The sequence below is a fragment of the Nerophis ophidion genome, linkage group LG14 (genome assembly GCF_033978795.1).
Source record: "Nerophis ophidion isolate RoL-2023_Sa linkage group LG14, RoL_Noph_v1.0, whole genome shotgun sequence".
Taxonomy (NCBI): domain Eukaryota; kingdom Metazoa; phylum Chordata; class Actinopteri; order Syngnathiformes; family Syngnathidae; genus Nerophis; species Nerophis ophidion.
The window spans coordinates 26550442-26572291 of record NC_084624.1 but is presented as its reverse complement, the minus strand read 5'-3'; the positions used below and the strand labels follow the sequence as shown (position 1 = coordinate 26572291).

General features: G+C 42.7%; 1 protein-coding gene across 2 annotated transcripts in view; it reads right to left on the bottom strand.

Moving 5' to 3' along the window:
* Positions 1–21850, bottom strand: part of LOC133568376 (adenylate cyclase type 1-like) — a 160603-nt gene that overhangs the window by 27287 nt on the left and 111466 nt on the right. For both annotated transcript variants that reach the window (XM_061920273.1, XM_061920274.1), the window contains exons 6-11: positions 20939–21097; positions 18895–19036; positions 15656–15811; positions 11625–11822; positions 1272–1369; positions 1103–1187 (exon numbers count right to left, since the gene is read on the bottom strand). In XM_061920273.1, coding sequence (XP_061776257.1) covers positions 1103–1187; positions 1272–1369; positions 11625–11822; positions 15656–15811; positions 18895–19036; positions 20939–21097 — 838 coding nt within the window. The remainder of the gene's footprint in view (positions 1–1102; positions 1188–1271; positions 1370–11624; positions 11823–15655; positions 15812–18894; positions 19037–20938; positions 21098–21850) is intronic.

The following is a 21850-nucleotide window of genomic DNA, read 5'->3' as shown; positions in this document are numbered from 1 at the left end:
TGGGTGGATCTACACCTGACATCCCCTGTAATAATACCAAGTATAATAGCGTATGTAGTCAATACTACTATGATTATATAGATATTTTTTATTGTCTCAAAATCTTTTTTCCTTTTTTAAAAATTCATATTATATTTATAAACTCAGGAAATACATCCCTGGACACACGACAACTTAAACCATGACCCTGTAACTACTTGGTATGAGATCGATGCCTAAATTTGCGGTATCTTCCAAAACTAATGTAAAGTATCAAACAACAGAAGAATAGGTGATTATTACATTTTAACAGAAGTGTAGATAGAACATGTTGAAACAGAAAAAATTCAGATATTAACAGTAAATGAACAAATAGATTAATAATACATTTTTACAGCTTGCCCTTTATAATTTCGACAAAATAATAGAATGATAAATGACATAATATATTACTGCATACGTCAGCAGATTAATTAGGAGCCTTTGTTGGTTTACTTACTACTAAAAGACAAGTTGTCTAGTATGTCCACTATTTTATTTAAGAACAAAATTGTTCTTTGGTAGCAATAATAAACATATGTTTAATGTACCCTAAGTTTTTTTGTTAAAATAAAGCTAATAATGCCATTTTCTGTGGTCCTCTTTATTTAGTCAAGTATTGAAAGGTACCGAATAGTTTCGAAAAATATTAAATATATACAAAATATTGGTATCTGGACAACCTTATGTCAAACACAAGCTTTGATCCTCCCGTCTTCATTATGGCACCAAAGTAACGGAATCCTCGCTTTGCTTGAAGACGAAAGGTTGAGAGTTACCGGACTTGATGATGAAACGCCAATAACGTATGAACATTTAAATAAAACTGATTTACAACCAGTAGAGGACACGGCAGACCGAGAGTACCGAATAATTTATACTTCATGCTTCACAGGCACCATTAAGATGGGAACTTTTTCACCCTTAGGAAAGCTAAAGTGAATAGTATTAACAGGAAGGCTTTGTTCAAACTCCAATGACATATTTCCCTTTCGTCAGCAAAGCTAGAGACCAATTTGAATGAATAAATTGTCACGCTGGGCAAGTTCTTCAAGTATGACGAAGAAAACTCAAAAGTCCATACCTGTACTCGGATGATGTGCAGGTACATGATGCACGCCACCAGGAAACAAATGCAGAAGACGAGAAGCACAAGGACCACAGCGCCCCTGAATAAGATAGGAAGACAAAAGGAGGTAAGTGGTAGAAAAGGAATCAGAGCTACAAATAGAGGACATGTGTGGCGGACATACTGTGGTATGATAAGGAGATAGACAAGGCCACACAAGGCGGCGAGGATTAGAGACAGAACCACTGCGCTGGTGAAGTAGTCATCCGGAACCTGGTGGTACTGTGGATTAACACAAACAACAGACCGTAGTGAACATTAAACATCTTCCAGTTAAGTAAGTCCACCAAGCAGTACACATTATGAATTTCCAACTGGGGATTGGTTGAGAGTTATGTGGAATTAATTGTTGGTAAATGACATTAAGTTGTGTGCACTACTTGTCTGCAACCAGCAGTAGCATTGTCAGCTGTGGTAACTCCGAATCCGCACTATGATTACTACGCTGCTTCTTTTTCCAGTTTCTACTCAATAAAAATGCAACGGCAAAAACGCACAAAAACCGCCCAAACACAAGCAATATGCGGGAAAACAATGAAAAAATGAAACTGGAAGTTGATTATAGAGGGTAAAATGGGACATATTTAAATTAATAAATACATCTTTAAAAAATTACTTAAATGGGTCATTAATACGGTTAATTGAAATAAAATTCATACACGTATTAACCATCATACTTTATGTCATTATTGTATTCTGTTATTTATTTAATGATTTGATCAATTATTGATTCTTTTTTTCATGAATAAATGATCGATTTAGTGTTTTAGGTAATTAATGACATATAAGTAATTATTGACATTTTTGTTTAATTTTGTGTAATTTGGTCCTCCATGGGTACAAAATGTGAGCAAGTGACATTAAAAACAACATGGCCACCATCGCAGGTACAAAGCTTTGAGGCAATTTGCAACATAACTAAAAGATAAGCAAAAAATGGCGGCTCTGATCTCGTTTTCAGGAAATGAAACAAGGTCATGTGACAATTTCTTTATGTAGTTTTAAAATATTATGATTAAACTTGGCATATAGCTTCAGTATATAATATTTTAGCAAGATTGGTTGAGAAACATTAACCAAACCACCTTAGTGGCGGCTAACACCATGAATTGATTAACGTGGACCCCGACTTAAAGGCCTACTGAAACCCACTACTACCGACCACACAGTCTGATAGTTTATATATCAATGATGAAATATTAACATTGCAACACATCCCAATATGGCCTTTTTAGTTTACTAAATTGCAATTTTTAATTTTCCACGAAGTGTCCTGTTGAAAACATTGCGGTATAATGACGCGTGCGTTTGACGTCTCAGGTTGCAGCGGACATTATTTTCCAGCCCGATCCAAGCTATAAGTAGTCTGTTTTAATTGCATTATTAAACAGTATTCTGTACATCTGTGTTGCTGAATCTTTTGCAATTTGTTCAATTAATAATGGAGAAGTCAAAGTAGAAAGATGGCGGTGGAAAGCTTTTAGCCTTTATCCACACAAACACAGCCGGTGTTTCGTTGTTTAAAATCCCCGAAGTTGAAGCTTTACTATGGATCATAGAGCGGTCAAGCGAACATGGATCCCGACCAAATGTCAACCGGCAGTTTTTGGTGGGAAAATTGTGGTTATAAGTCAGCTATTACTGGAGACATCAGCGGAGCTTCCGTCCTGCTGCAGCTGCGCGACTTCCCTCAGAGACACTGGGTCAACACACCCGTGGCCACACCCCTCCGACTTTCAGGTACTATTTAACTCACTAACACACTAGCAACACAATAGGCAGATAAGGGATTTTCCAGAATTATCATAGTAAATGTGTCTAATAACATCTGAATCGGTCCCACTGCAATCGCCTTTTTTTTCTTCTTTTTTCTAGTCCTTCATTCTAAATTTCCACATCCACGAATCATTCAACCTTGCTCAAATTAATGGGGAAATTGTCGCTTTCTCAGTCCTAATAGCTCTAGCTGCTGCTGGCTATGATTTTAAACAATGTGAGGAGCCCTACAACCTGTGACATCACGCACACATTGTCTGCTGCTTCCGGTAAAGGCAAGGCTTTCTTATTAGCGACCAAAAGTTGCAAACTTTATCGTCGATGTTCTCTACTAAATCCTTTCAGCAAAAATATGACAATATCGCGAAATGATCAAGTATGACACATAGAATGGACCTGCTATCCCCGTTTAAATAAGAAAATCTCATTTCAGTAGGCCTTTAAACGAGTTAAACAACTTATTCGGGTGTTACCATTTAGTGGTCATATTGCACATGTACGGAAAAAGATGTGTAAGAGTATTTTTATACTACACAAAGTAAAATATGTGTTAGATTATAGGGCAATGCGTGTATTGTATTGTGCACTTAAATTGATTTAAATCAGCTACTGTGTGGAAGTGTGGGGGAACACACATAAGAGTAACATAAATGCATTGTATCAACTACAGAAAAGAGCTATAAGGATTATTCATAAAGTAGATTACTTAGAACACACTAATATATTATTTAACATATTATGTGCACTTAAGATGTGACTTTAAGGTTTTACTACTTACGTATAAAATACTACACGGTCTAGCTCCATCCTATCTTGCCGATTGTATTGTACCATATGTCCCGGCAAGAAATCTGCGTTCCAAGGACTCCGGCTTATTAGTGATTCCCAAAGCCCAAAAAAAGTCTGTGGGCTATAGAGCGTTTTCCGTTCGGGCTCCAGTACTCTGGAATGCCCTCCCGGTAACAGTTCGAGATGCCACCTCAGTAGAAGCATTTAAGTCTCACCTTAAAACTCATTTGTATACTCTAGCCTTTAAATAGACTCCCTTTTTAGACCAGTTGATCTGCCGTTTCTTTTCTTTTTCTTCTATGTCCCACTCTCCCTTGTGGAGGGGGTCCGGTCCGATCCGGTGGCCATGTACTGCTTGCCTGTGTATCGGCTGGGGTCATCTCTGCGCTGCTGATCCGCCTCCGCTTGGGATGGTTTCCTGCTGGCTCCGCTGTGAACGGGACTCTCGCTGCTGTGTTGGATCCGCTTTGGACTGGACTCTCGCGACTGTGTTGGATCCATTATGGATTGAACTTTCACAGTATCATGTTGAAATTTCACAGTATCATGTTAGACCCGCTCGACATCCATTGCTTTCCTCCTCTCCAAGGTTCTCATAGTCATCATTGTCACCGACGTCCCACTGGGTGTGAGTTTTCCTTGCCCTTATGTGGGCCTACCGAGGATGTCGTAGTGGTTTGTGCAGCCCTTTGAGACACTAGTGATTTAGGGCTATATAAGTAAACATTGATTGATTGATTGATTTATAAATTCTGGTTTTACTGAAACTACAGGAGCAAGTAAAGCTACAGAAATTATGTGTCATGTTGAAGGCTAAAAGTAACACATTACCAGCAAATTTACAAAAAATGTTTGTCAGCACTTCTGAGAATACAGAGCATAGAAGAAAAGGTCATTTCAAACATCAGTATTCAAGGAAAACTTCAAAACAAGTGTGTATATCAGTATATCTATGGAATTCTCTTTACAATGAGATAAAATACTGTAAAAATATATTCCGATTGAAAAAAATATATAAAGACAGAACAATAAGGACAGTGTTTACATTTTGCTTTTTATTTATTATTTTACTTTTTTTTTTGTCTGGTTTTGTATTTGTTTTGTATCATTCCGAGAGGTGTACCGGTATATATATATATTTTTTTGTTCGGTGTATACTTCATGAAGTTTTGCACTTGTGTATTTCTAGTGTGTTTTTTGTTTGTTTTCATTACATTTGGATGTATTTGTTGGTTTGTATGATATCCATTAAGTAAGACAAAGTATTATGTTGAAGGGGGCAGGAAAATATAAGATTTTTCTTCATCCTGCTCCTTCTCAGGCATTGGTATGTAAATGTAAAATTGTATAATTGAGATATAATTGTCTGTCGATCAAAGATGCACATCCATGAAGGAGATAAATAAAAAATGAAATGAATGAATGAATGAATATGTACTGTACGGTGCAATCTACTAATAAAAGTTTCCATCAATCAATCAAACAGACAATTGCCCATAGAGTACCTCAGTGACTATTCATTCTATGGTCAAACAACTTTAAAGGCCTACTTAAATGAGATTTTCTTATTTAAACGGGGATAGCAGGTCCATGTTATGTATCATACTTGATCATTTTGCGGTTGTGGAGGGGCGTGGTCGACGTGTCCCCTGCGGGCAGGGCACGTGCAGGAGCCGGCTGTGAAGCGATGACAGGTGAGGAGATTTCTCAGCTGGAACGAGTCATCTAATCACCTGTCTCTTTATCAGGAGGGCCGGAGGCAGTGAGAAGGGGTCGGAAAAGACCAGGCGAGACCCGGAGAGCCCGACAGAAAGGCTGACGAGCGCAGGCTGCAAAGCATCTCGGGAGGGTCTGAAATATTGTTTGTGGAAAAGTGGAAAAAAATAAAACAGTGTCAAGCCAGAGTGGTGACTCCGAGTAGTCCTGAAGAATACTAGCAGGAAGAACGTCACAAGTGGCGCCCAACAGAACAAACCTGATATGTCCACCACGAACCCCCTGGAGGCGCTTGGCCAAGTCTTGGCAGAAGTGGCGGCGGCATCACAGCAGCAGACGCTGGTGCTACAGGCACTGATGGACCGGGCAGAGGGGGCATCAAACCCGAGAGGAGGTACCATGCAGCGCATGGTAGAGACCGAGGACCCCCACGCATACCTTGATGTCTTCGAGGCCACCGCCACGGCGTGCGGATGGCCGTAGGCGGAGTGGGGCACCAGGCTGCCGCCGCTCCTGGTGGGGGAGGCGCATGGACTTTACGAACTTGCGCCGAGCCATCTTGGATCGGATCGGAAGCAGCCCAGAGGACCACCGACGCCGATTCCGGGCCTTGACGCTGGGCCCCGAGGACAGGCCCTTCACCCTAGCGCAACGACTGCGGGATGCAGCGACCAGATGGCTTCAGCCCCAGGCAGCGGAAAGTCCGATGTTCGAGCTGGTGGTGCTGGAGCAGTTCCTCGCGGCGATACCGGCCCGGACCGCTGCCTGGGTGGAATACCACAGGTCCAGCGATCTGATGACAGCGGTGAACCTCGCAGAAGACCACCTGGCGGTCCAGAAGGAGGCGGCTGCAAGACCCACACCGGCCCCACGGAGAAGACCCATGGTACCGGAGGCCGCGAAAACCCCGGGGCCACATCCCCGACCGGTGTGGAATGCGCCGACCCACGAGCAGGTTCCAGCGTCGAACACTCTCAAAAAAAAAAAAAAAGAGACACCCACGCACACACATGCCAGCAGTATTACAACGGGGGAGGGGGAAATATAATCGTGCCTCTGCTTCTTGTTTTCAGGGTACCGGCGTTGCTGATGGCGGGCTTCCCTCGCAGACGGCACTGCGAGCACCAGGGCAGGTGTGTTGGAGGTGCGGACAGCCCGGTCACACGCGGCGGGAGTGCTACGCAATGGAGGTGGGCCAGGTGATCCGGGTTGCCGGGCCTCCAACACCCCTTCCCCGATCCATGGGAGATGTACTGCGTCCCGGTAAGGGTTCAAGGGAGTACACACCGGGCTATGGTGGATTCGGGCTGTAAACAGTGCATGATCCACCAGAACCTGGTTCGACCCGGGGCGTTGAGGCACGCGACACAAGTGAGGGTAATGTGTATACAAGGGGATGTGCACACGTAACCCGTGGTGCCTGTCGAAATCTGGTATCGGGACCAAAAACATACAGTAAAAGTCACCGTAAGCGCGCGACTGACGCACCCATTGATTTTAGGGACAAATTGGCCGGGGTTTAGCCAGCTAATGGATCAGTGTATGGGGATGCATTCATGGGCTGTAGGATAGGGGAGTATCCGCGCAGTACTCAGTGGCGACGCAAGTTCATGCGGCGCTGTCGAGCGGGAACCGGCGGGGGCTTTGCGGGAGGCCCCCCCGGCCCCCCAGTGGAGACCCACGGAGGACTTTCCCCTCGAACAGTCCCGTGATGAAACTCTGCGCGCGGCCTGGGACCAGGTGGATTACATCGACGGTCAGCTGGTGTGCCCGAGGAAACCGCGGGTATATCCCCACTTTTCCATTATTAGAGATAGGCTATACCGAGTGACCCGTGACACTCAAACAGGCGAAGAATACACCCAATTGTTGGTGCCAAAACCCCGCCGGGAAATGGTTTTCCAGGCGGGGCATTGCAATCCCCTCGCAGGCCACATGGGGTATGAAAAAACACTTAATCGGGTCATGGTCCGGTTCTATTGGCCAGGCATCCGGGCAGACATACGCCGATGGTGTACTGCCTGTCCGGACTGTCAGCTGATGAACCCGGCGGCCATCCCAAAAGCCCCGTTGCGGCCATTACCGCTCATAGAGGTCCCAATCGATACAATCGGAATGGACCTCATCGGACCATTTCACCCGAGCACACGGGGATATCGATTTGTGTTAGTCCTAGTGGATTACGCAACCCGATATGCCGAAGCAGTGCCGCTGCGCTCCATCTCTGCAAAGAGTGTAGCACAAGCACTCTTTTCGGTCATCTCCCGGGTGGGGATTCCGAAAGAAATCCTTACCGACCAGGGCACGTCCTTTATGTCGCGCACGATAAAGGAATTATACGGGTTATTCAATCTATCCGCACCAGCGTTTACAATCCACAAACGGATGGCCTGGTGGAAAGATTGAATAAGACACTGAAAACAATGATCCGTAAATTCATACACGAGGACAAACCTAATTGGGATAAATGGCTGGATCCCCTTGATGTTCGCGATGCGGGAGGCACCCCAGACCTCCCTCGGTTTTACGCCCTTTGAGTTACTTTACGGCAGGAGGCCGCGCGGCGTGCTGGACCTTATTAAAGAAAGCTGGGAGGAAGGCTCCAGCCGCAGTAAAAATGAAATTAAATACGTGTTGGACATGTGAGCAAAACTTCACAAGGTGGCGCACTTATCACGGGGAAATTTGCATCGCGCCCAGCAACGGCAACAGCGCACGTACAATCGGGGGACCCAGCTGAGGAAATTTTCACCGGGAGAAAAAGTACTTGTACTACTCCCAACTTCCAGCACTAAATTACTGGCTAAGTGGCAAGGGCCCTTTGTGGTCACACGGCAGACTAGCGAGGTAGATTACGAGGTCCGGCGCTCGGACCGGGGCGGTGACATGCAAATTTACCACGTGAACCTGCTGAAGGCATGGAGGGAGGCCGAGCCTGTCTCCATGGTGACGGTAGTGAAGGAGGAGGAGGAGCTGGGGCCGGAGATCCCACGCTCCGCCTCTCCCCCTCCTCTTCCTTGTGATGACCAGCTCACATTGGCACAAAGAGCGGAGGTTGCTGAATTACAGCGGCGCTATTCAGATGTGTTCTCCGCGCGGCCTGGGCGCACGAACCTCATCTGCCATCGCATTGAGACCAGCCCGGCCGGGGATTACGGTGCGGTCTCACCCCTATAGGCTTCCCGAGCACAAGCGTAAAATGGTGCGGGACGAATTAAAAACCATGCTGGAGTTGGGAGTAATAGAAGAGTCCCACAGTGCATGGTGTAGTCCCATCGTGCTAGTAGGGAAGAAAGATGGGTCTATACGCTTCTGTGTGGATTACCACAAGGTGAATGAGGTGTCACGTTTCGACGCGTACCCAATGCCTCGGGTCGACGAGCTCCTGGATCGGCTAGGCACTGCGCTTTTTTTTCCACACTGGATTTAACCAAGGGCTACTGGCAGATTCCCTTATCGCCAGCGTCCCGGGAAAAGACGGCCTTCTCCACTTCAGAAGGCTTATACCAATTTGTGACACTCCCGTTTGGCTTGTTCGGTGCGCCCGCGACGTTCCAGCGCCTCATGGACCGGGTGCTGCGGCCTACTCAGCCGCATACCTGGATGACGTCATCATCCAGGGTAACAGCTGGGAAGAACATCTGCAGCGGGTGGGGGCGGTGCTCGAGTCCTTGAGGCGGGCGGGGCTCACCGCCAACCCTGGGAAATGTTCAATTGGTCGGAGGGAGGTACAGTATCTGGGGTACCACTTGGCGGGGGGGACAAGTGCGACCGCAGGTTGAAAAAAAGGCGGCGATCGCAGCATGCCCACCCCCCAAGACGAAAAAGGGGGTGAGGCGGTTTTTGGGCATGGCCGGGTACTACCGCCGCTTCATTCCCCGATTTGCGGACTTGACCAGCCCACTGACCGACCTCACCCGAAAGGGTGCACCAGAACTTGTCCAGTGGACGGAGCAGTGCCAGCAGGTGTTCGAACAGGTAAAATCTGCACTCTGCGAGGAGCCGGTACTGTGCATGCCTAACTTCTCCATCCCTTTCTGTCTGCAGGCGGATGCGTCGGAGCGGGGGCTGGGGGCGGTGTTGTCACAGCAGGTGAGGGGCGTCGACCGCCCCATCCTATACGTCAGCCGGAAGCTCTCGGACCGGGAGGCGAGATACAGTACGGTGGAGAGAGAGTGCCTCGCGGTCCGATGGGCGGTCGGGGCCCCCCGGTATTACCTGTTGGGGCGCCCCTTCAGCCTCTGCTCGGACCACAAGCCGCTCCAATGGCTCCACCGCATGAAGGATGCCAATGCGCGGATCACCCAGTGGTACCTCGCGTCGCAACACTACAACTTCCGGGTGGTCCATCGGCCGGGAACGCAGATGGCCGTGGCCGACTTCCTCTCTCGCTCCTCTACGGAATGGGGGGGGAGTGGTCGCTGCCGGACGGGTGCCCGGCCTTAAACTGGCGGTGGAGGCATGTGGAGGGGCGTGGTCGACGCGTCCCCTGCGGGCGGGGCATGTGCAGGAGCCGGCTGTGAAGCGATGACAGGTGAGGAGATTTCTCAGCTGGAACTAGTCATCTAATCACCTGTCTCTTTATCAGGAGGGCCGGAGGCAGTGAGAGGGGGTCGGAAAAGACCAGGCGAGACCCGGAGAGCCCGACAGAAAGGCTGACGAGCGCAGGCTGCAAAGCATCTCGGGAGGGTCTGAAATATTGTTTGTGGAAAAGTGGAAAAAAATAAAACAGTGTCAAGCCAGAGTGGTGACTCCGAGTGGTCCTGAAGAATACGGGCAGGAAGAACGTCACAGCGGTATTGCCATATTTTTGCTGAATGGATTTAGTAGAGAACATCCACGATAAAGTTCGCAACTTTTGTTGCTGATAAAAAAGCCTTGCCTTTACCGGAAGTCGCAGACGATGAAGTCACAAAGGTGAGGGCTCCTCACGTCCTCACATTGTTTTTAATGGGAGCCTCCAGCAGCAAGAGCTATTCGGACCGAGAAAACGACACTTTCCCCATTAATTTGAGCGAGGATGAAAGATTTGTGGATGATATTGATAGCGAAGGACTAGATAAAAAAAAAAAAGGCGTTTGCATTGGGACAGATTCAGATGTTTTTAGACACATTTACTAGGATAATTTTGGGAAATCCCTTATCTTTCTATTGTGTTGCTAGTGTTTTAGTGAGATTAAATAGTACCTGATAGCCGGAGGGGTGTGTCCACGGGTGTCTTGAGGCCAGAGTCTTAGGGAAGTCAACAGCAGATACAAGGACGGCGCAAACTCCACAGATCTCCGGTAAAAGGCGACTTTTTAACACAATTTTCTCACCGAAACCTGCCGGTTGACAAGTGGTCGGGAACCATGTTCGCTCGACCGCTCTGATCCATAGTAAAGCTTCACCTCCGGGAATTTTAAATAAATGATCAATGGGTTGTACTTGTATAGCGCTTTTCTACCTTCAAGGTACTCAAAGCGCTTTGACACTACTTCCACATTTACCCATTCACACACACATTCACACACTGATGTCAGGAGCTGCCATGCAAGGCGCAGACCAGCACCCATCAGGAGCAAGGGTGAAGTGTCTTGCTCGGGACACAACGGACGTGACAAGGTTGGTTCTAGGTGGGATTTGAGCCAGTGACCCTCGGGTTGCGCACGGCCACTCTCCCTCTGCGCCACGCCGTCCCAAACAAGGAATCCCCGTGTGTTTGTGTGGCTAAAGACAAAAGCTTCCCAACTCCATCTTTCTACTTTGACTTCTCCATTAGTAATTGAACAAATTGCAAAATATTCAGCAACACAGATGTCCAGAATACTTTAATTGCGCGATGAAAAGAGACAACTTTTAGCTGCTAGTGGTGCTGCGCTAATATTTCCTGACAGTCCGTGACGTCACGCGCACGCGTCATCATTCCACGACGTTTTCAACAAGAAACTCCGCGGGAAATTTAAAATTGCAATTTAGTAAACTAAACCGGCCGTATTGGCATGTGTTGCAATGTTAATATTTCATCATTGATATATAAACTATCAGACTGCATGGTCGGTAGTAGTGGGTTTCAGTAGGCCTTTAAAGCTGGCTTCAGAACACTTGTAGTAATATGTCCTCACATCTGAGTCTAAAACTTTGACGCTATCCATACTACGCGTATGCTAGCATGTCTTCCGTAGCATTTTTCGCACAAAAGGAAGACATCGCTCACCCTCTGCTCGCGCTCCGAGCACTTGTACATGAGCGTGAGGAAGTTAAGGTCGGCCGTGTCGGACTCGGTCTGACGGGCCTCTATCAGGCGCCCGATGTAGCGGTTGACCCGCGTTCTGGGGCTGCTCTGGATCACGTTAGCCTGGTTGGCGTTGGTGCGACTCCTCAGCTTTTGGGGCGCTGTCCTCATGGCCCTTCGCTGTGTGAGGAGGGGAAGAAGCAGGGGATGAAGAAGTGTTGTCATATTAAAACCACGGTTGGAGGAGCGTCAACAACGCAAACCGGCGTGCTGATTATACTTTCAAATGACGACATTGCCGTCACATCTAACTTCATTAGGGAACGCACCCTGCTGAGACTAAGTGTCTTTGGCAGCCACACAGAAGAGCCTTGCTAAATACTGCCCACTGGAGCACAACCCCTTACTTCTCTCTCCATCCTACAGTCTCTACACACAAACTACTTTCAAATACACATTTGTATTTACCTTTTTTTAGAGGATGTTTTTTTTATTTTGTTTTTAAGTGTGGCACAGTCAACCCCCCTTAAGGGAACATAATACAGTCACCCCCTAATACGGTTGGTCTGCAACCTGCGGCTCTAGAGCATCATGCGTATGAAAATAGAAAACAACAAGGGAAAAAATATATTTTTGTTTTAATAGGGTTTTCGTCAGAAGACAACATGACACAAACCTCCATATTTGTTAGAAATCCCACTGTTTGTATTAAATACGATTCTCTGATAAGAGGATTTGGCGAGCACCGTTTTGTACTACTAATTTTGGCAGTCCTTGAACTCACTGTAGTTTGTTTACATGTATTTTTTTAATGATGCCAGAGAAAGACATATTTTATTCCACTCATTCTTTGTCTCATTTTGTCCACCAAACGTTTTATATTGTGCGTGAATGCACAAACATTAATTTTGTTGATGTTATTGACTTGTGTGGAGTGCCAATCAGGCATATTTGGTCAGTGCATGACTGCAAGCTAATTGATGCTAAAATGCTATTTAGGCTAGATTTATGTATGTATTGCATCATTATGCCTCAGTTGTAGGTATTTTTTTAATTTTTAATGCTCACCCGAGTTTCTGTTTACCTTTTCACCGTAGGACAAAAAAGAAAACATACGTTTTGCCTGTAAACATTACTTAAGAGTTGAAAAACCTACCTTAAAGTATTGTGGTGTGTACAAGCATCTGATTTTCCTTAATAATAATATAAGTAGTATTTCTAAAAAAACAAAAACACTTTTAGATAAAATAAATAATAACAATCTAAATTAAATAAGATATCATAATAAACTGAAAATGAATACTTATTTATTTAGTTTGACCCATTTATTTATTTATCTATGTCTGTATGTATCCATCCATCCCTCCGCTTATCCGAGGTTGGGTCACGGGGGCAGCAGCTTAAGCAGGGAATCCCACCACTTCCCTCTCCCCAGCCACTTCGTCCAGCTCTTCCCGGGGGATCCCGAGGCCTTCCCAGGCCAGCCAGGAGACATAGTCTTCCCAACGTGTCCTAGCTCTTCCCCGTGGCCTCCTACCGGTTGGACGTGCCCTAAACACCTCCCTAGGGAGGCGTTTGGGTGGCATCCTGACCGGATGCCCGAACCACCTCATCTGGCTTTTCTCGATGTGGAGGAGCAGCGGCATGTAAGTAATATTAAATAAATAAATAAACACATGTATTTATCTATGTGTTTTTTATTAAATAAATAATACAATTTATAAATACAATTGTTGAATAAAATGATTGTTATTATAATTTAGTTTTGGGATATGAAAAACGAAAATAGCTTCCTTTATTTCCCATTGTTTTTTTCTGCCACAAATACCTAGTATTATTTATAATTAAAATAAAGACTTTCTGATCAAATAAATAATAATAATAATCTAAATTAAATAACATATAATAAACTTAATGTTTATTCATTTTGTTTGATTCATTTTTTTATTTATCTATTTATGTATGTATGTATGTATTATTAAATAAATAAATAAAAACATGTATTTATCCATGTGTTTATTATTATATAAGTAATAACATTTCTAAAAAAAATTGTTGAATAAAATTATTGTTACTATAATTTATTTCGGGATATGAAAAACAAAAAAACTTCCTTTTTTTCACATTGTTTTGTCCTGCCACAAATACTTCTCATTGGTTATTGTTATAAATAGAAAAAATAATTCAGTACGTTTACTGTGTATATATAAGACTTTCCTACTTTCCCATTGTTTTGATCTGCCACAAATACCTCCAATTGGCTAAAAAAAAACGTACTGCAAAGTTTTTTTACATTGATTATTAAATAAATAAGTAGCATTTTATGAATGAGACTTCTGAATAAAATGTATCTTAAAATTATTTCAGAATATAAGAAAAAAAAGCTTCCTCGATTGCTCATTTTTAGTTCTGCCACAAATAACTTGATTGGCTAAAACAGTCTTACTGTTTAAGGTTTATCAATTTATTATTACAAAACAAAAAAAATGATAATACAATTTTATAAGTGGGACTGCTGAATACAATTAATTTAAAGGAGCCATATGTAATAATTTCATGTCAACTCATCATTAAAAGGTCCTATGTCAAAAGGTGCGAATAAATCATCCATCTATCAATCCATTTTCTACCGCTTGTCCCCTTCGGGGTCATGTTCTTTTTCAAATCCTCTATAACTGATAACGGTTGTTGAGCCGAGAAATGCTCATTTCAAAATTAGATTTACAGCCCAGAAATCTTGTTATTGTTTTAATTTCGATGTCCCGCCCTCCACCGTTTGACCAATTAAAAAGTTTGTGAGTGTGTCACATCCAGGTTGCCAGTTACGCACCGCCATCTTCATCGAACTACTGCCAGTGGTAAAGTTACTAAACATGTCAGACCTTAGTAAATCTAAAAGTTACCATTCTCAACTTATGACAAAGCCAGGAACAAAACGAGGATTAGTATCAGGGGATGCCTTTGAAAGATGGAGACAATTGAAGGCGGAGAAGATGCTTTCATTTGACGCCAAACTTGATCATTTCCTTCTTGATGGGTAAGTAAGGCATTTATTACTTGTAATAAATGGAAATGTACATCTGGTATGTAAACTATATTGTCCAATACAGTCTATGATCTTGTCTAACAAAGCTAGTATGTCCCTGCAAACGAATGGTTAGCCTGTATGTTGCCGGTCAATGACACGGCGACATACAGGCTAGCCTGTATGTAAATGTGTCATCCAACTGACAAGGGCAACATGTATTTTCGACAAATAAGACCTACAGTATGTGGATATGGGTAGTGTCAGTGCTTATTTCCTTCTCAATATGCTGATACGCTGAGGAAATGGGTTCCAACAGTAGCACGGCTGTCATCGTGGCAAAGTGAAAAGTATGGAGACAGCCAAATCACATGATAAAATAATTCCTCATTCGTGTTTGCATATTGTGGACTACATCTACCAAGTTATATGGCAATCTGAAACGTTTGAAACAGTAACCTATAGGCGTACCTTGGTAAAATGTCTTCTCTTTAGTGTTGGAGTACATTAGGCTCCTAAGCATGCTCTACTTCTTTTCACCAGCATAACCATTGCTAGTGTTGGTTGTAGTTGGTTTTAGTCTTTGTTTTCTGATAGTACTGACAATAACCATATGATTGCCATTTGTTGTGATATTGTTTCGCAGGCATGACGTAATTCTTCTTGAAAAATTGCCTAATTTCTGTGTAAACTGTGTTGGTTCGAAATTTGTTATTGACAAAATGCTTGTCTATTCAGCTATTATGGTCCCAGCACCTCAACCCCTAGTAAGAGGCAGTGGAAGTTTGAAGTTCCTTGGAGTACCCCAGTCCATCCTACTGTTTCGGCTGCGTATCTGGCAACCCCAGTCAGGGAGGGGCGGGGAGACTACAGAATTTTGACAGTGTAAATTCTTACATATGGCTCCTTTAAAAATTATTTCAGGATATAAGGACAAAAAAAGCTTATTAGGTGGCCACAGGCACATCAACTATTAAAAAATGGTTACCTTATCGCCGTCCTCGCAGTTCATGACATTGGAGAAGGGAATCTCTGCCTTGAACATCTTCCTGCAGTGCATGAGCTGCACCAGTAAGTAGCACACGGTTTTGAACTTCATCTTTTTGGCGGGCTTGATATCTGAAAGAATTAATCCCGGGAATATCTGTGGCCAAATGAAAAAAGATGGAAACAGGGATTAAGTCATGATAAACCAAGCTGTAATAGATATTATGTAAAGGGACATTGCATAGCAAGTGTGTGTGTGCGTGTGTGTGCGCACTTTATCATTATCATCATGCAATTATCATTACCATGATTAGACTTTAACCAGAGAGTCTATAGAACAAAGTGGGTCAATCCCATAGGTCACATTAATGGTTTCAGGACTTCGTTTCTCATTCAAGAAGCTTTGTGAGCTAAGTAAAAGAGATTATTGCAAGGTTACACTCCATCCATATCATTCCATTAACTTGACTGATTGTACCTGAGCAGCACTTTATTTTGCATGACATTATAATAGTGGACCTGATTTAAAGAAAAAAGTACTGATATGTAAGTACATTCGAAAAGATACCAGGATATACCAATACATAATATCATACACATTGACCAACAAGGCCTGCTTTCAATTGAAACACACATATTCATAATGTACAATAACCATGATCAACATTTCTGTTTCCATCCAAGTTTGTCTGGCGGTCGTGATTTTGCAAAAATTAAATACAAATGAAATAATCCGTATTGTACAAAATGAACATATAATAATAATTTAGTCACTCATTCACTATATCACTGGGTACACCCGTTCAAATTAAACAAAGTCTAATTCAAAAGTTGCATCAAAAACAATATTACAGAGTTTTGAACAGCCCTGTAATGATTCAACTCAATAACATTTAATATCAATCAATTAGCGTATTTTTCGGACTATAAGGCACACTTAAAATTCTTTCATTTTCTCAAAAATTGACAGTGTGCCTTATAACACTGTGCGCCTAATGTACGTAATCTTTCTGGTTCTACTTATCCACCTTGAAACAATTTTATTTGGTACATAATGTAATGATAAGTGTGACCAGCAGATGGTAGTCACACATAGGAGATATGTGTAGACTGCAATATGACGGCAGTAAATAACACCAAAACTTTAAATGTTCCATTGAAAATAAAAAACCTTACAAATGGCGGTCAAAAATCCATCAAAATGTTTTAGTTAAACTTTGAAGCCGCACCGCCTGATAGATTGTCGGCCCATTATGGCTACCGTAGTCAGAGATACAAGTATTACTATGGTGTTTGTGTATAAGGACCGCAAAATGGCACCAATTAGCAGACATATTATCTGGCGTTTTGTTGTTTCACAATATTATGCAAAACCAACTTTTCTTACCTTCTGGTACCTGCTGATGTGAATTTGAGACCTGCATAAGTCCTGAAAATTTGCGCACACCCGCCACTTTAGTCCGTGCGACGCCATAGTCGATAAGCTTCTTCTATTTCTCTACCTTCTTGTTATGGGAACTTCATCCTCTGCTGTTGCCATTTCTAATATAAAGGAGTGTAAAGTTCTAACTTAGATCTTGCTATAGAAGCGCTCTACCAGTGTAGTGGGTTTACATAATTCACCCACGGAACTTTAGTTATTAGAGAGTTCCGGTTGGACGTTTTTTTACATGACACATTTCCGGCGTTGTTATTGCACTAGTGAGACCCGGATGAGAAGATGCTGCTCAATTATTGATTGGAGTAAAGTCTGAATGTCATTAAAAAAGTTAGCTCCATCTTTTGACACTTCTTCCCTCCTGTCCTTGCACGCTACACCGCTACAACAAAGATGACGGAGAGAAGACGCTGTCAAAGGTGAGCCACGTAAATAAGACTGCCCACAAAACGGCGCATACTGAAGCGACTGTCAGAAAGCGACTTGAAGATGATCTGTAAAACATAATCTATGCAACATTTTGACCAAACAACCACCATCACATGTTATGTAGACCACAAGGAAGTGTTTTACATTCAGAAAAAAATTATAATATGATCCCTTTAATGCGCCTTAAAATCCGGTGCGCTTTTTGTATGAAAATAGACCTGACTAGACCCGCTCATCGGCAGTGCGCTTTATGGTCCAAAAAATACAATATACTAATATTATCATTATACTGCAAACTAAAACCTATTTTAGGGCTTTAGCACACCCAAAATCATATCTTGCAAGAAATGTGTACACGTGTTCATCATGACAGGATGCAGGGAAATCATCAAAGAGCACAGGAAAAAGTTGTCGGACATTTTGTTTTCAGATCCCATTTTTTGTGAGGGCATGTGGAGATTGGGTCAGTTTATTTTTTTTCTTTTTTTTTTCATGTGTAATGTTGTAATAGGGGTCGTCTTTATTTAAAACAAGCTGCGGACCACAAATGGCCCACGGGCCGCACTTTGGGAACCACTGCGTCACAGCACCATGAAGTCAGTGCAAAATGGCGTTCGTGTGATTTCAACTTGTGTGTTTTTTTCGACACGAATAGCATTTTGGCAACGAAAACACCACTCGCGGCAAATACAGTCGGAAACAGCAACGCTAATCGTATTGTTCATTCTGCCGAGACTTACATGACATCCTTACTGCAAGATTTGTTGTCAAAGATCTTCTCATTTCCGCCACTAGCGAAGAACATAAGAGCCTGATGAAAATAAGCAGCTTGTTGATGCTTTTGCCACACACTTGCATCTATTTGTATGCATGGTGAACTCTGCAAATCTGTGATGAAAGATGCCACAGGCAGACCCCCCCCCCCCTCCCTCCTTTGCAGCCTCACTTGAATCCATTACAGCCTGGAAGTGACATCATACCGACATCAAATGTGCGTGAGCGCCATTATATCACGCTTGATGCTTCAGTCCGTACTATCTTTTCACTCCAAGGGTGCTTTTTTTGGTGCTGTAAGATTCTAGTTGAGGAAAAGCAACCGGGCAAAGATTAGCCTCCCTCACGATCGAGCAGAGTCTGACTTTCCACGTCCAGCTGGATTATCTGTGCACAGTACACCCTCAAGGTATTAAGGGTTCACTGTGGGCCACGGCCTAATAAAGAACACATCTGAAAGTGTCATGGTAATCATTCCCCAGGGTAATTGACACGAGGAACACATCGTGAATAGAAATCAAAATGCCCTACCTTCCGCCGGTGTGATGGCACTATGAAGAAAGTTTTACACATCGTGAATAGAAATCAAAATGCCCTACCTTCCGCCGGTGTGATGGCACTATGAAGAAAGTTTCAATCTCGTGTTTTTGGAGGAAGGCGTGGCGCTCGTGGCCGTTTCCTGGCTCCACCTCGTAGTCTCCATTCAGGCACTCAAGTGTAGATCTGGTGATGTGGACTTTTCTGAGGAACATAGCACAAAAATCTGAATACAAATCAGATATAATACATACTTCTTAGTAGGGTTGTACAGTATACTTCGGACGCCTCTCTCCTGCCCCACGACCCCGCTTGGACCCTGGACTTCCTTGCCTCTTCCCTCTTGCTTTGGACACCACCATTCAACACGCACTACAACGCTTCCTACAGTATTTACATATGTTACCGTATTTTTCGGAGTATAAGTCGCACCTGCCGAAAATGCATAATATAGAAGGAAAAAAACATATACAAGTCGCACTGGAGTATAAATCGCATTTTTGGGGCAAATTTTATTGATAAAACCCAACACCAACAATAGACATTTGTAAGGCAATTTAAAATAAATAAAGAATAGTAAACAACAGGCTGAATAAGTGTACGTTATATGAAGCATAAATAACCAACTGAGAAGGTGCTTGGTATGTTAACGTAACATATTATGGTAAGAGTCATTCAAATAACTATAACATATAGAACATGCTATACGTTTACCAAACAATCTGTCACTCCTAATCGCTAAATCCCATGAAATCTTATACGTCTAGTCTCTTACGTGAATGAGCTCAATAATAATATTTGATATTTTACGGTAATGTGTTAATAATTTCACACATAAGTCGCTCCTGAGTACAAGTCGCACCCCTGGCCAAACCATGAAAAAAACTGCGACTTATAGTCCGAAAAATATGGTAATTCCCGCACATAGCTTTACATTCAAACACATAGTAGCATACACACCCTACGTATTCATTAAACGCTCGAAAAATACATTGAGTTTGAGCTCCTGCTGTTGTGTCGTCCCCTTCCCCCGTACCAGTCTTAATAGTCGGTAAGCAAACCCAGAATTATAACGTACATTAGGCGCACTGGGTTATAAGGCGCACCATTGAGTTTTGAGAAAATGAAAGGATTTTAAGTGCGCCTTACAGGTGCTGTTCATATTATTAGAATATCATGAAAAAGTTGATTTATTTCAGTAATTATATTCAGAACGTGAAACTTACATATCATATCAATTCATTACACACATAGTGATATATTTGAAATGTTTATTTCTTTAAATTTTGATGATTAGTACTGACAATTACTGAAAATCCCAAATTCCGTATCTCAGAAAATTAGAATATTAGTTACGACTAGTACCAAAAAGTATTTTTTAGAAATGTGGGCCAACTAAAAAGTATGAACATGGAAAGTTTCAGCATGTACGGCAATCAATACTTAGTTGCAGTTCCTTTTGCCTGAATTGCTGCAGCAATACGGCGTGGCATGGAGTCGACCAGATGTTGAATTTAGGGTTTTCATTGGTTGTCAGCTATAATCATCTCCTTTTTGGCAAAAAACACTTGAAATGTATCAGTCTGTTTGGAATGAATGTATACATTCTACAAGTTTGACTTTCTAAATGGAATTAATGAAATAAATCAACTTTTTCATGATATTCTAATAATATGACCAGCATCTGTATAGTCCGAAAAATATGTTACATCATTAATTATAAATGATTAAATTTTTTCATTTACTTTGTACACCACTGCTATAGTGCATTGAGAGGCGACTTTAAAAAGCCAATAACATAATTTAACATACATTAAATGACTGTCAAAGTCAGCCATTAAAGAGACTGAATTAATCAATAATATAATACATTATTAAAGGGAAGTAATTAAATGAATTTATGACACCAAAAAAAGTCCACGGATTTTCAACAAGCTAATAAATACATTCGGGATCAGGACTACCCTGCTGGTTCATTCATCTCAGCCTCCCCCACCAAACGTCAGATAACCTTTCAAATGCGCCCCCTAGAGGATATGTGCCGTACTCTTCTCTGAGCACCATTTTTCACACAACAGCATTTAGCGTGACACAACTGGTACCGACCCAGGTAGACCGCCAGCCTCCATCACGTTGGCGAGAGTCACGTCATTGGACCACACGTCGTACTGCCATTTCCTGAGGCCCAGCACGCCACACAGCACCCGGCCTGTATGGAGCCCCACACGCATGTTCAGGTTGACTTCTGTGGCCTCTGCTACTGACCTGGAGGGTTGGTACAACACACTTGAAGGAGGGAGACTGGACATGACTGTGTACTATATAAATTAAGAGTAATTTAGAGTAGTCAGTGTTGAGCTTGTATAGCTGCTGTAGACAAGACACCAACTATTCACTTGTGTGGCCAGCTATTTAGACATCAACGGCTGCTCATTTTAAGTGGACAATCAGTCTATACCACAGGTGTCAAACTCTAGGCCCGGGGGCCACATCTGGCCCGCCACAATATTTTAAATGGCCCGCGAGAGCCTGGAAATAATACGCATTAATAAAATGATTAAGGTTTTTTTCCTAATATATTTGTTCTTTCCCTTTTGAGATTGAAAATCATGTACTGCATGCAATTGCATATCTTTTAAAATTCAGTATTATCAAAATCAAAATAATATATTATCGTGTATTCCAAAAATAAATAAATAAATACTGTACTTAAATATCTGCTTGACGTATGATTTCAAAACAAATTATCAATTGAAGTGAATTAATTAACTCATATTATGTTCTACAGATGGTGAATGTTTATATTCAACTTGGAGAAAGCGAACCACCAGGAACCACCATAATAAATTAAGGAGCCTTAGTTGGACATTTGTATGAGGATTGGGATAACTCTCTCATGAGAAGAGGCAATAAATTCTGACTTCAGAATGCAAAAGTGATAGCTCTATACTGGAGGAGAGACTCATGTTTATCTTAAACGTCAACTTGCAAATTATGGTATACATCTATTGTCTTCCC